This window comes from Protomyctophum bolini (genome assembly GCF_963924005.1).
Source record: "Protomyctophum bolini genome assembly, chromosome: 4".
Taxonomy (NCBI): Eukaryota; Metazoa; Chordata; class Actinopteri; order Myctophiformes; family Myctophidae; genus Protomyctophum; species Protomyctophum bolini.
Window position 1 is genome coordinate 33318423 of NC_137865.1, and position 14940 is coordinate 33333362.

The 14940-nt window shown below is 41.0% G+C and overlaps 2 protein-coding genes across 2 annotated transcripts; one reads left to right on the top strand and one right to left on the bottom strand.

Moving 5' to 3' along the window:
- Positions 1–110: 110 nt before the first annotated feature.
- On the top strand, positions 111–7199 carry ighmbp2 (immunoglobulin mu DNA binding protein 2). Its single transcript, XM_080761605.1, has 16 exons — positions 111–220; positions 578–660; positions 834–1003; positions 1104–1299; positions 1402–1499; positions 2762–2925; positions 3160–3360; positions 3447–3594; positions 3694–3868; positions 4043–4225; positions 4323–4441; positions 4529–4623; positions 4874–4997; positions 5095–5934; positions 6304–6503; positions 6826–7199. Exons 2-16 carry the CDS (start codon positions 584–586, stop codon positions 7024–7026), a joined length of 2991 nt encoding a protein of 996 aa, XP_080617731.1. The 5' UTR covers positions 111–220; positions 578–583; the 3' UTR covers positions 7027–7199.
- Positions 7200–7204: 5 nt separating this feature from the next.
- LOC308314156 (zinc-binding protein A33-like) lies at positions 7205–11121 on the bottom strand (the record flags this gene model as incomplete). Its single annotated transcript, XM_080761606.1, has 6 exons — positions 9910–11121; positions 9655–9750; positions 9331–9561; positions 9195–9217; positions 8807–8925; positions 7205–7788 (listed from the first exon to the last, which is right to left on the bottom strand). The coding sequence occupies exons 1-6, from the start codon at positions 10306–10308 to the stop codon at positions 7205–7207; spliced, it is 1452 nt and encodes a 483-aa protein (XP_080617732.1). The 5' UTR covers positions 10309–11121.
- Positions 11122–14940: the final 3819 nt, after the last annotated feature.

Here is a 14940-nt window from a genome sequence, read left to right on the forward strand (position 1 = left end):
TCAGTTCACGACATAGGAAGTAGGTGGCAGTGTTGCTTTTTTTTTTTACACATCAAATCCAGTCTAGTTGCAGGGTAGTAGTCGAAGAAGACATTTTTAGCTACCGGGGTAAATGTCATTTTGCTATTTGCTTGCATCACAAATGAATCACCGCGTTTAAAACTGATATCAACATTATTGTTATTATACCCCGATGTTTTGATCTCATCTCAGGAAATACGTGAGTGTCATTGACTTCGACATGACAGTTTTCTAAGTATTTTACTCTAACGTAATGTTAGCCCTGAAACATGACTCTCGTGTCATGATAATCATCATGGCAGTCATGTTTCAGGGCTAACGTAATGTAAGTGCTAGCAAGTTTTTAACATGGTTAAGAGTGTAACAGTTTATACATTCGGGGCATCAAAATACCCCGAGTGCAACAAGGTCAAGTAAAGAAGCTAGGACAAAAATACGAGATATGTTGTATATTAGTTGCCATTATCTGCTATGCTTGTTATTGCTTGTTTTACGTGCTATAAGTTTTATTAACTGACTGTCTGTCATATCTCTGATGTTGATTGCTCCTTTTTAGTGAGTAATGGAAATTGAACAGTTTGTGTCCACGACACTTGAGCTTCTACAGGAGGAGAGAGAGGCTGAAATAGAGGAGACCAGGTAAATGAATGTTTTTCTATTGATATTTCCCCCTTTATAATGAAAGATACATGCTTTACGATGAAGGTGTATACTTCCTCTAACCCCTGACCACAGTTTTGTTCCCCAATTAAGGGAGTGTGGGCATTGATAAACATCAGTGAAAAGTGTTTTCTGGGTGTGTCTTTCCACAGGTTATGGCAGGAGAACATCTCTCTTAAGGATCTTCAGAGCAAAGGAGTATGTCTTCTGAAACTACAGCTAGGAAGTCAGTCTACAGGCCTGTATGGTCGGACACTCGTCATTCTAGAACCAAGGAAACATGTCAGCCCGTCACTTCTTCCTAGTAACAGTTTTGGACCCGGTGAGAACGGTTGAGAAAAATGTATGATCTGTTTTCAGTCATAGATTATTAGATGCTCACATTAAGCTTAGTAATATAAATATTCCGGCCTTTCTTACAGGGGACATTGTTGGCTTATATGACACAAGTGGATGCAGTGCTGCCTCACAGCTTGGGACAGGGATAGTGACCAGGGTCAGCCAAGCATCTATAACAGTGGCATTTGAAGACTCTCAGGATGGATTCAGTGTTGACTCAGACTCCCTCTACAACCTCTTGAAGTTGGCAAACGATGTCACCTACAAACGAATGAAACGGTGAGTGTTATTTGTTATGGAACATGCCTTTTTGTGGATGTATTTTAGACAAATTCACACATGAAGCAAGCAGTGTGTTTTCACCATGATGTCTTTTTGCAGAGCCTTGAATACTTTGAATGGATACAGCAATGGGCCAGCCTCCAATCTTATTGGGGTTCTGTTTGGGTACTCGGCACCTAGCTCTCACTCACAGTCAAGTAAGCTTTTCCTCCGGTCTTATTGGGGTTCTGTTCGGGTACTCGGCACCTAGCTCTCACACAGTCAAGTAAGCTTTTCACAAACAATACCTATCATACCCACTGGTGAACTTCAGTTTTATGCTTCACCCAGCTGAGTGCTGCCCACATAAGAGGGGAGGGGCAGTTAGGGGTTAAGTGTCTTGCTCGGGAACACTTTGTCACATTAGAGCTGGATTCGTATCTGGGACCTCTGGAGTCCTAGGCAGGCTCACTGGTAACAAGACAACTCACCCCGTTTCTGTTTTCCTCCCAGAATTTTCCCCAGTGAGGGGTGGGAGAGGCTGGTCAGCAGACGGCTGGACTTTTAATTTCTCTAACTATAAACGTTCATGACAGCAGACAGCTCAAGTACAAATATAATTTATGAAAAGCTACTACAGTGAAGTCTGTTCACAGAAGTTGTAGGATATGTGGGGATTATCTAACGAGGTACCATTTGAGTGTGCAAAACCTTACATATACAAAATAATACTAAATTGTTTATAGGGTCAATATAAGTAAAATAATATAGCCTTTCCACAGGAGTATCTTTTTATATATTTCCAAAAATAATACAAACAGCCAATAGCATATTACAAAGTTATCCCCCTCACTGGTGAAAATTCCGGGAGGAAAAACGGGCAAGCCCTGGGTGAGTTGTCCAGTATTCGGCTCACTAACCATTCAGCTATGGCCGCCCCATATACAGTATATATCTTTTTATTGGAAACCATATAAAGATACCTATCAATTCATGCTAGTCCATCTTCTTACTCAGAGTATTGGATATTATGTGCTGAAGGTTTATCTAACTCAGAGGGGAAATTGTGTTGTTACGGTGACATGATGATGGATTGATCATTTTATTAGACAATAAAATGCAAACAGTACATGGTACAGTAAAGCACATTTGGTCCAAAAGGACAGAACTGAAGAAAGACCTTGTTTCCCTTACCTTATTTATCCCTAAACTTAATTGTCATTTATTACTATATTAAAAAACAATAAACAAACACAATAGTAAAAAATGGCAAATACTTTTAGGGATAAGGGGTAAGGGGTGGCACAAGATATAGCCATAGTCCCCAGAGGAATCGGTTAGCATCCCAATCCAAATGTATAGAAAATGTGAATTTACAGTGTATACACAGGTTCAAAATCTAATTTTAGATGTATTAAGATGACAGATCACTCTCAATTTTAAGTAAGCAGTATTTTATGTATTTATTGTGGCTTTTCAGATGATGTATCTTTTTTTAACTTGGAGCTGGATGAGTCCCAGAGAGAAGCTGTGTCCTTTGCTCTGTCTCAGAGGGAAGTGGCTGTGATTCATGGCCCGCCAGGCACTGGGAAGACTACCACAGTAGTTGAGATTATCCTCCAAGCAATCAAGCAAGGACAAAAGGTATATTGTAGTTTAAAGCAATGGGTGCATGTGTTGTCATAGAGCCCTCGTAGAAGTGCAGATACCCTGAAGAATTTGTCACAATTGTTACACACTGAGCTACTGCGAGCCCATGTTTATCCTGTTGTTTTTGTCAATGGAACATTCTCAGTCCGGTTGTAATAGTTTTGAAAAGAACTCCCTCCCAGTAAGGGCGAAATCCATTTGACCCCCTCCCTCACTCTGTTTGTGTAGGTTTTGTGCTGTGCCTCATCCAATGTGGCTGTGGATAATCTGGTTGAGAGGTTAGCACGTTGCAAAGCCAAGGTCCTGAGACTCGGTCATCCCGCCAGACTACTGGAGTCTATACAGAAACACTCCCTAGATGCTGTCCTCGCCCACAGTGACAACACAAATATCATCGCTGACATCCGCAAAGACATTGATAAAGCTCTTGTAAGTATGTGAATGCATCTGTCACCACTTGCAGGTGCAATGTTTTGAACATGTTCGTAAAGCATACCTCTTATTCGTTTCTAAAGACGGGAATGAAGAAGATGCGTGACAAAGGTGAGCGGTCCAGCTTCAAACGGGAGCTAGGTGAGCTGCGAAAAGAGCTGAGAACCAGGGAGGCAACGGCCATCGGCCAGATCCTGAAAAGTGCTGATGTCGTGTTATCCACCAACACAGGTCAGAATTGGCCTCCAGTCTGGATCATGCCACTCAAACACAACAGGCAGGATGAAAGGCAATTGAATCAGCAGCCACTTGTCTCTTGTGTCTTCCCAGGTGCTTCTGGTGATGGTCCTCTGAAGTTCCTGCCAGCTGACCATTTTGATTGGGTGGTGATAGATGAGTGTGCCCAGGCCCTGGAGAGCAGCTGCTGGATTGCCCTGCTTAAAGCACGCAAGTGCATCTTGGCAGGAGACTACAAGCAACTACCACCAACAATCAAATCACAAACGTAAATAATTTTACTCTCAAATGAACAATGCTGATTACTTTAAACAGTTTTTAATCTCCTATTTTTCTGCATATGCATTGAAACATTTAGAACTTACTTGCCTTTTTTGTACATTCATACTTGCCTTTTTTGTACATTCATCGTTGCGTTTATTTGCTCTCGTGTGTCCTGTAGGGCTGCATCAAAAGGCTTATCTGTCAGCCTGATGGAGAGGCTCATTCAGAAATATGGGGATACGGTGGTCCGCATGCTAACAGTACAGTATCGCATGAACAGTGCCATTATGGAGTGGGCCTCCAAAGAGATGTACCAGGGAAGACTGACTGCCCACAGCTCTGTGGCGAGTCACTTGCTAAAGTTAGAACGAGTTATTATACAATTAAAATATTTAAATTCAAGAATTAATTTAGGTTTACCAAGAACACATACTTATAGTGGTGTTTTCCCCAAATAGAGATCTTCCAGGAATAACCTGTGTGGAGGAGACTAGTACCCCTCTTCTCCTCATCGATACAGCTGGCTGTGGGCTGAGTGAGATGGAGAATGACGATGAGCAATCTAAAGGCAATCAAGGTTAGTCCCTGTCTGTTTGCATTTTAACATTATTTAGTGGTTGGATGTCAAATGCAAACAGTTTTGTTTTGTTGTCTCCCCCCCCAGGTGAAGTAGACATTGTTGAGCTTCACATAAAGGCCTTGATAGAAGCTGGATTAAAAGCTAAAGACATAGCTGTTATTGCACCCTACAATTTACAGGTAAGGCATTGATTTTAGTCATTACTATGACATACAAAATATTCCTTTTTTTTCATTCTTTTTTTAAGCTGCAAAACTATGTTTAAAAAAGAGAAGAAAAAAAAAGACACCTACACAAAAACAGTTGTTCTGTAAATTGTGAAAGTACTGACCTGCCAAGCTAAACCCCGGTGGGCGCTTGAGAGATTATGAGATTGATAGAAGAATATTTCCTAGACTCCCAGACTTATGAGTTGTGATCTCTGTAAAGGTTCATCTTCTGCGTCAGAGGCTTTCTGCGAGACACCCAGAGCTGGAGATCAAGTCTGTTGATGGCTTTCAGGGCAGAGAGAAAGAGGCTGTGGTACTGTCATTAGTTCGCTCTAACCGAAAAGGTAACCTCTCGACACAAAGCCTAACCTGTGTATGTATCACAGACTATATTAACAAATGTGACATCCTCCTTAATGTACATTGTTACGTTTTATTTAGGTGAAGTTGGATTTCTTGCTGAAGACAGAAGGATAAACGTGGCCGTTACCCGTGCCAGACGTCATATTGCTGTGGTGTGTGACTCACAGACCGTTCAAAGCCATGCCTTTCTGAAGTCTCTGATCAGCCACATGACTGACTGCGGAGAGGTCCGAACCGCCTTTGAGTACCTCCATGACATCGTACCACAAAATTATACCCGGAACCACAAAGAGACCAAGGCTAACACTGATGCTAACAGCTCCTTGTCTACCAAACAGAAGGTCAAAGATCACAATGTGCCGGGCAAAGTAGAGCCAAGACCAATAATATCTACTGGTACCAAGAGTAAGTTTGATAATGCTGGCTCCAATAAGCACACAAAGTCCTCCATTCTGCCTCTCAGTGATGAGCAAGCGAAGAGAAAATACACAGAGATCAGGGAGCAGGTTGAAACCTTTCTGAATGACCTAAACCGCACTGAACTACAATTCCCATCATGCCTCAACTCCCACGATCGCCTTCTGGTCCACCAGATCTCAGAAGAGCTGGGTCTCGGGCATGAAAGCACAGGGGAGGGGAAGACCCGATGCATCACTGTCTCTAGACCACTGCAGTCCAAACTAACTGAGGATGTTGTCACTGAGGAGTCAACAGGACTCACCCAGGAAATTGGAAAAATGGACCCAGAGCCCCAAGACGGGCCATCCTCTCAAGATCCACTAGACTTGAAAAGTTTACATTTGGAGCGAATGAGAAGGGAGCAACAGAAACGGGAAGAAAATGCCAAGCAAAAGAAGCAACAGGGTAACATTAACATTCACACAGCCCAATCTTCTAAGAAGACCAAGTCGGCTAAAGGTAGCATTTGGTTTATTACAAGTCAATATAAAATGAAATTATATGTTTAGCTGGTTGAGTATTCTTGCATGATGCCTGATATAGTTATTTTTCGAAAATGTATAGACCTGATGAGATTTGTTGACTCAACGTCAATTCTGTGAGTTAAATTTGGTGAGGGAAGACTGTCACTTCAGCAAAAGCATTACATTTTGTGACTAAATAAAAAGGATTAAGAATAATTCAACAAAAATAAAACTATTCATAGGAGGCAGGAAGTGATCACCCCATTCGTATTACTGGAACTGGATTTGACTTTCTTTGTTGGTTACAGGTCTACGCTAAAGGCAGTGACGGTAGTAACAGGCAGATCTCTTTTTTTTTCCTCAGGAAAGAACCGCACCAAAGCAGGTGCCTGCGATATTGCTGCTGCAGCCACTGTGGATGACGACTTTGACACGCTCATAAATGCTGTGGTGAAGGCCGAAAGTGTGTGCAGTTTTGCCAAATGTAAAGCATCTGTGCTATTACTTGGCCAACTTTGCAAGTTTTGCAATAGACAATATTGCCTGAGTCACCACATACCAGAGGTAAGATGTGTGTGGAGTGTACTGTATATGAGAACCATACTTGATGAAGAAAGAGTTAAATTTGGGATGGAAATACTCCAAAGTGTAGGCAATCACAGGAAATCATTTGAAGTCAACACAGGATAGTTTTGTGTGACATGATGAATGGTCTTGATTGATCCTACCTGGATGTAATAAATACAAATAATAATGCAAATACTATTTCAGCCATGTCTTTGATAAGATAATTTATTACAAATCATTTCATAACAAGTATATACTATATAGTTATTTTTTTATGGTTTCGTGTATGCTCATAAAATCAAACTTGAATCACTTTCAGGTCCATGGCTGTGGAGACAAAGCCAAGACTCATGCTCGGATGAGAATAAGCAAAGAAGGTGTTCTCTATGCTGGTAGTGGAAAGACAGACAAATCTATGGACCCCAACAAGAAGGCTTATCTGCAAAGAAAGCTGGACTCAAAACTGAAAGATATGGCCTCTCAGAGAAAAACAACAAAAAAAGAGGAAGAAAATAGATGATTACTGTGTACAATGTAATATGACGTGAAGAAAGAATGTTCAGAATTAAGTCTAAATTTACAGTTGGTTAAAACCTATATATAAATATGTTGCCTGAATTCCATATATACAGCAAATTACAAAATCACATGTTTTGTGATGTCATCATTGTTTAGAATCGTATTTTTCGCCCATTTTATCACTTTTGTTTCTTCCAGCTAGCTATCTTGGTCTGCTCTACATCTATAGATACTGACATTGGACAAATGCTCAGTGGGTTGGAGCTTTTCCCATCCTCGTACATACCGGGAGAAAAGTAAGGGAACATTCTCTCAGTGAATCTATCTTTGAATGTATACATTGGTGTTAAATCAGTAGCGTTGATGAACACCACCTTCCCCTTGTCAAAGTCCAGCTCCACTGTGACTCTCTGGGGTTTGTTTTTCACCACTAGCTTGGTGCGAGGTGTGGTCTGAGCCCAGTACGTGTCCCCATTACACAGGCCAATGACCCAGAAGCCCTCCGCTGGGTTCAAGAAGATGGTATTCTTTCTTTTGATGGACTCTCTGGCCATGCCTATGTACCAATCCTTTCCATGTCCCACCTCCACTGTCCAGCTGTGCTTGCCAGAAACAAAGCCAGTCGCTCCCAGCACGGCGATCCGGCTGCTGCATCGTTCAGGGTTGTCGGGGAGGAGCCGCTTACTGCCGTACCACACACTGGTCAATTCCTCTGAGAAGTTCAGGTTGCACTGGGCTGTGTTTGGGTCCAGAGTGATGGGAGCTAGAAGCATACATTACAGGGGGTTGGAAATAACATTTTAGTAGTACACTTCAGTCAATATACAGGTGCATCTAAAAAAATAATATCGTGGAAAAGTCTTCTTCCCTAATATAATTCAAAATGTAAAACCTTCATTTATTCTAGATTAATTGCGCATGAATTGAAATATTTAAAACCTTTTTTTGTTTTAATCTTGATGATTATGGCATACAGCCCATGAAACTCATCTCAAAATAGAATATTCTCTGAGATCACTAAAAAAATATATTTATAATACAGGAATGTCGACCATCTGAAATGTATGTTATTGGATGCACTAAATACATCGTCTGGGCTACTTTTAAACAAATTATTTTATCAATGGGGTGTGGAATGGACTGATAAGCCTGTGGCACTGTTGAGGTCTTATGGAAGCCCAGATTTGCTTTGATAGCAGCTTTAAATTAATTGTATTAACTTAACTTTTCAGGTAATGGAGAAAATAAACCAGTCACAAGCTCTTGTTAATATTTTTCATTGATAAAATCCCACAGACGGAATAAACCACTTTAAACAAAAAATATATCTGCTGTTGGGAAGAAAAGGAAAAATTAATTCTGGAAATTAAGAAAACCTTCACAAACAAGTAATACTGCCTCATCAAACTTGGTGTTGTGACTTTATATTGTTTTATAAAAAATGAAAATCCTCAAATAGAGTTATGGTTTCCTCCCGGCAGCAACGAATAATAACGGATCTAGAAGCGCACAGCACGTTGCATCACTACCGGCGAGTCTAGCCTACGTACTTTTGTGTGACGCAGTCAAGTACAAAGTGTAAAAAAAAATAGGGCATTCATTTATGAAAAACAAAAAGATGAAGATATATGATGATGGAGATACATGGTTTATCTATCAATGCATTGCATTGCAACATGGTTTATCTATCAATGCATTGCATTGCAAAAAGCTGTAATCTTCAGTGAGGGACATCGTCATGACCAGGCTTAATGATAGAATTAATGGTCTTGTTTACTCACCACACTCAATAACTTCAAACATCTTCCTCCATGTCCGGAATTTCAGTGTCCCCATATGTTTAGCAGAATCTATTAAAATATCCCGAATACACTCTGGATCAACAAAGTTGTATTTGGCCCTTGAAGGTAAAGAGAAAATATATGTAATCATTTTTTGGACTGATGAAATTGGCTTTAGTAAGTAGTTAGTTTTACTGAAGGAGCTTCTTCAATCATCTCATATAAACCATGCTTGTAAATGGTAAATGCTTAAAGTTGTAAATTGAACCATCTGGAACCCAATGACATACATTAGACCTATTTTTTTTTTTTAAATGATAAAACATGGCCTCTTGATAGTCTATCAGTTCAACTTAAGTAATCTTTCAGTGCCCGTGCTTATAAATACCTCTCTTTAGTGTTCTTGTAGTCCTACAATGAGGGGAATGGAATGGAAGCAGTTCAAATAATTGTACATATCGGTATGAGTCTCTAATCTGATAATGAAGTTATTTTTGTCATACAAGGAAGCATACAGTAACTACCTGCAAGAAAGGAATGTCCTTTGTTCTGATGGCTTGCTCTACATCACTGATTATCTCTGAGAGGTCTTTGATCTTATTTTCAATGCTCTCCAACTTCATCAACATCAACCAGAGTTTATTTTCTTCTTCTTGTCGTAGCTTAATCAATGTGGCCTCCTCTTCCTCCCAAAGAAACTGGTGTAACTTCCCAAATTCGTTCTTTATTGCGTTCTCATTTTCATCTGTTTGTGACTAATTTTAGGGAGACCAAACAGTTAGTCTTTTTGTTTGTGTTATATAAATAAAACATTGTAGGATAATAAATACCGGTATCATGAAATGTACCTTTAAATATGTTTTGGTTTCCTCCCATTGCTCTTTTGTCTTGTTGAGTACTTTTAGCTGTTTCTGCAGGGTTTCCAGCTTGGCAGATACTTCTTTCTGAAATGTAGATGGCAAGAAACTAGTATTATTATTATCACTGATAACGATGCCTCTTTTCCATTCAGATTCACATTACTAACCAGTAACCAGTTAATACTCTTATACTGTATGGTTTCCCTGTCATGATATGATTCTTACATACACCTGTTACTGTACCTTTTTCTCCAGGGCTGCCTCTTCTACTGGGCAACATGCATGTATTTTATGCTGCTTTGATGTCTTACAAATCAGACAGATGGTCTCTTCATCCTTCTGACAGAAAAGCTGCAGCTTTTCGTTGTGCCAAATGCAGAGTTCTTCTGTATTCTCACTTGTCCTTTGCTCTTGAAAATTCTCTGCTGCTATCTTTAGTGCCAAGTTGATAGGAGGCCTCTCAGAGGTGGACATTGTGCGACACACAGGGCATTCTCGACATCCTTTACATTCCCAGAGCTTCTGTACACAAACTTTGCAAAAGTTATGACCACATTTCAGTTGAACAGGGACGCTAAAAACCCCACAGCATATAGGACACAGCAGGTCCCCCTCAGAGAGCGAAACCCTGGCTGCCATCATGCGCTCCTTCCTGTAAAGTTATGTTGTCATTTGAATTCAGACAGAAAATCAGTTCAAGGCAAGACTTCCTTGTTGATGAACTGGTTAAACTGGTAGCTCCAGCTGAATACGTATAAGGCTCTGTATGTCAAGTAATCCATATTATGCAGATTTTTCTCGAGATGATGCAATTATATATAAATAAAATATTCAGAAATATTTATTTATTTATGTTATTTTACCTGTCAAGGCATTTGACCTAGCTGTCAAACCTTTTACAATACAAAAAACCTGTATCAAATTATAAAACATGAAACCGTTTCATTTTATATGAGGTTTATAGCCGAGGCTCCCTGGTTAGGACTTTCTATATCAACCTAGTTAAAAAAAACAATCAATTTACCAAAGGGACATGCATGAAGCTCTAATATAAATGTAAAAAGCTCTAACATTCCCAGTCATATAGTCATGAAAGCAGTGATGCCAACATTTTAAAGTGTACCTAACATATTCGCACCTCTGGTTAAACCAGTATTTAACCTTTTCATTCAATATTTTGAGATCAGTTTGTTTTTGAGGGGCACTAGCCCCTCATATATGTTTTTTTGTCCCGTCACGTCTCACATTTGCCATTGACAATGAAAGGAAAATGTATGTAGACTAGCAAATCGGCTAACCAATAGCATACAATTTACAATTTAGGCATTTAGCAGACGCTCTTAATCTAGAGCGACTTGTTATCTTGATGTGCTACCTTGTGGTTGCTGTCTGCTGATTCCCTTGTGGTGATTCTATTATTAGGCCTACACGTCTCTTAACCGAGGATAAAATACAGCTGGGGCAAGATCATGAACACATTTAAATATCAATTTGATAAAGGAGAATTTTAGAAAACTGTCAAAACTAAGCATGTTATATTTTCTAACGATTATGCAATGGTACCATTTCATTCAGTGCTTGTTGACTGTGAAATATCATGGCATGCATAAACAGTTGGGCTGCGTGCAGTGATATATATTGTCTGGTCATTCTAAAACAGCATAACTTTTTATATTGCTTGAGAATCAAAAATGACACCCTGAACTATATGAACTAAAACAATTTACAGTATACACCCGTCCTTTCCATATGAGTTATAGGTGAGGTAAGGTAATGTGGGACATCACAAAGTGGGGCAGCTATTGGAATGATTTTAATTTTGTAAAATCAACAACCAGTTACCAACACTTGATCTGGAATTATTGCAACATGTCTTGCCATTAATGACTAAATGGTTCCATCTGCATTCATTAATGAACAGTAATGTTAAGCCTGCATCTATCATTTCACTGTTGGTGAATAGATGCTGTGCTTATACATCTTAGCTTTGTTCCTGGGAGGCTTTCACCAGGAGTGATGAAAGTATGATGATAAAGTACGGAGTAACCACAGTATACCGCTAATCAACTTACAACGACATACTCTATATAGTATATGTATACGTATGTCTTACGTCATCATTTAGAGCTAGTCATACGTATACTATATACATAATCAGTAAAATAAAATAGCAAATTGTGCCTGATTTGCTGGGACCAGGTGTGTATGTATGACTAGCTCTCAATGATGACGTAAGAAATATGGTCATTTATGTAATCTGGTCCCAGCAAACCAGGCACAAATCTGCTGTTTTATTTGCATACGCATCAAGTGGCGGGTTGGCTGGCACGGTGCACACAGACCGGGCGAAATTACTTGCGCGCTCTGCTTGCGCAAGTAACAAGCACTTTTTCAGTCCAGAGCGGTGGTCACCTCACCACCGAAAATCCAGACTATGAATGAGCCTTAAGCTCCACCGACACCCCCAAATTCGACACGCCCACGGGGAGTGCAGTGCCCGGTGTCGAATTGGACGGACCCACGGTTGTCCAGAACTTACCACAAAAGGCCCATGCCCATGCTCCATACATGGAACTGGCCTGGCCTGGGGTGGAGGTCCCCCCAGTCAGTCGAGCCTAGCTCCTGGCTGGCGCGTGTGAACACGCTTCCAGGTGGGGACGACGACTGTAGGCTATAGGTGGCTGCATGTTACACACTCGCCCATAGGGCCTTGGCTCTTTAGACGACTGGTAACGTACGCGGTCTGTTTGAACGAGGTCCCGGGTTCGCCTCCTGGCCGTGGCTACATTATCACGGAGTAGATAAGTCATGGCCTTTGTGACCCCCTTGAAATTGTTGCCCTTAGTGATGTGGTCAAACCCCCACTTCAACAGAAAATTCCTCCTGCCAATTATTGGGCTACTTGCGCGAGGAGCGCGCAAGTAATGTTTTCGGCTGCGTATGTCAGTGACTGGCTCGGCCAATCAGGGATTGTGAATTTTGGTGGTCCCCTTGGCCAATCAGGGATTGTGTATCTTTGGTGGTGTCGCTTGGGCCAATCAGAGCACAAGTTGACAGCTTGCTGTGTTTTCGGCTGCATATGTCGGTGACTGTGAATTGTGAATTTCTGGTGGTCCCCTTGGCCAATCAGGGATTGTGTATTTTTGGTTGATAGAATGGTGGTTTATTGGCTGTTGATGGTGAAGTAACTACGGTACGTTTCAAGGTTGGTAGGGGTCTAAAGGGTTTAGAACAGTAGTTGTAATAGACATATAGTTTAGCAGTACTACTCACGCACAAGTAGGCCTACTTGTGTGCAAAGCGCAAGGTGGCACCTCGACACAGTGAATTTCTAGTTTCTATTGTTTTGTTTAGTTTTCTTCTTGTTTTACACCTTTTTTCATTATTTATTCATTTTATTTATTATTGTTTTTATTTTATTTTAAATTTAGTTATTTTTTTTCCTTTTTTTGTGCATTTTTCAAGCGTTAGCGACAGTGGAGAGCAGAAGTTGGCAGGAGATGGGGAAGGATATGCAGCAAAGGGTCTCAGCTCTCAGGTCGTCTGGGCAAGGCGGCAAGGCCCCTTCCCATTATTTCTTCATTGCTGTTAATTCCACAAGATCCACACCCCGTCCGTCCATCCCTTGTGCTCATGCTCCTCCCTCTCTCCAGTGGTTGCTTTTCCCCGAACAATCTTGACGCTTCAGGCATCTTGTGCTGGGCTGGTGTAGTCGGCGATCTTCACCGTCTCAAACGTCTTATCTTCCTTGCATAAAGCCAAAGCGACTGTGCTTGGCTCATGAGGTCCTGCATTCGCTGAAGTGAAGCCATAGTCTTTAAGAGTTTTTCCGTCCTGTAACGGAACATCATCTTTGAAGAGCAGCTGTTCTTCAGGTGCTTTCCTCAAAATTCCCTCGACAATGCGCTTCACCTCATATATAGGGGTGGTCTCCAGGGCATCTACGAAGAGTGTGGTATTCTGATGCCTGATGTTTAAGAACACGGGAGAAGGTGCGGAGGCGGCCATTTCGAATGAGTTAGCAGTGAGCAAGTTAAACCACTAGAAGTTAATAAGTTGAAATATTCGTAATGAGTTGTGTGTAAGTATAACAGAGTCCCAGACTTATATATTGTACAGGAAACAGATCTGACTTGTCATCATGACATTGACATCATGATGACATACACAGGCCTACTGTATGGTGCCTTGCAGTAGCAGCTAGAATCAGTGCTATGATGTCACACACATCCGTATTTGGATCCGTCCAGGATCCGTCATAGTACTGCTCAAATATGGAGATGACTGACGTCATAGTACTGATGTCATAGACCTGTCTTCAAGTACTCACAGGCATTGCACTAGTAAGATAATTGCGAACGCAGTGAGCACTTACTATGAGACCTAGCAGATCATGTCTGTCTGTGTGTGTGTCTGTCCCGCTATCCAAATATGGAGTGTGTTGCATCAGCAATCACTCAGCTCCATATATGGGCACAAAAGGGGCCAGGTCCACTCAGCTCCATATATGGGCACAAAAGGGGCCAGGTCCACATATACAGTAACAGCGGGACAGACACACAGACAGACAGACAGACATGATCTGCAGGGACTCAGCTGTCTTACTGGTAGTAACTAGGGGGTTTTCATGATTATGAATCCATTCCAAGCATTAGTTTTGCACGAAAAATGTGATGAGGTGGCTATGGCCGAATTTAGGCCAAGGAGTGTTTTCCGTGCAAAACGAATGCTTAATGCTTGGAATGGATTCAGAATCATGAACACACCCTAGCTAGTTTGACATGTCACATGCTACTTAAAGCATAATGCAATTTGGAAAATGTTGCCTCAAAATAATATGGTCACATATACTGTAACTGGTGACAACTGGCATTAAGCTACTGAATGGAAGATGTATCATACAAAAATAATAAACTAGAGACATCATCATGTAGGAATACAAAAATCACATCCGTGTGAAGTGAGTGTGGGCGCTCTTATCATCATACATCATCTCATACTGGCCAATCAGAATGCCTGTTGCCACAAATTTACGTCATATTTGGCGGACATTTGACCTAATTTCTCCTTTCATTGTCAATGGCAAATATTGAGACATGTGGGGTCAAAAGCTGTATCCCCCTCAAAAATACTGCTTTTGATGGTCACCAAAATGGCACCAAATTCTGGCTCGGCCCCTGGACTAGTAAGTAGTGTGTAGCTTCCCTGGAGTACTTTGCAAGGATGGCACCACAGGATTTAAAAAATAAGTTCCTTACAAGAAATGAAGAAACT

What these genes read in the sequence shown, in the direction of transcription:
- ighmbp2 (XM_080761605.1), top strand. Translation starts at nt 584, where the DNA reads ATGGAAATTGAACAGTTTGTGTCCACGACACTTGAGCTTCTACAGGAG. An exon ending in GCTGAAATAGAGGAGACCAG is followed by an intron (nt 661 to 833) that starts GTAAATGAATGT and finishes GTCTTTCCACAG; the next exon opens with GTTATGGCAGGAGAACATCT. An exon ending in TAGTAACAGTTTTGGACCCG is followed by an intron (nt 1,004 to 1,103) that starts GTGAGAACGGTT and finishes CCTTTCTTACAG; the next exon opens with GGGACATTGTTGGCTTATAT.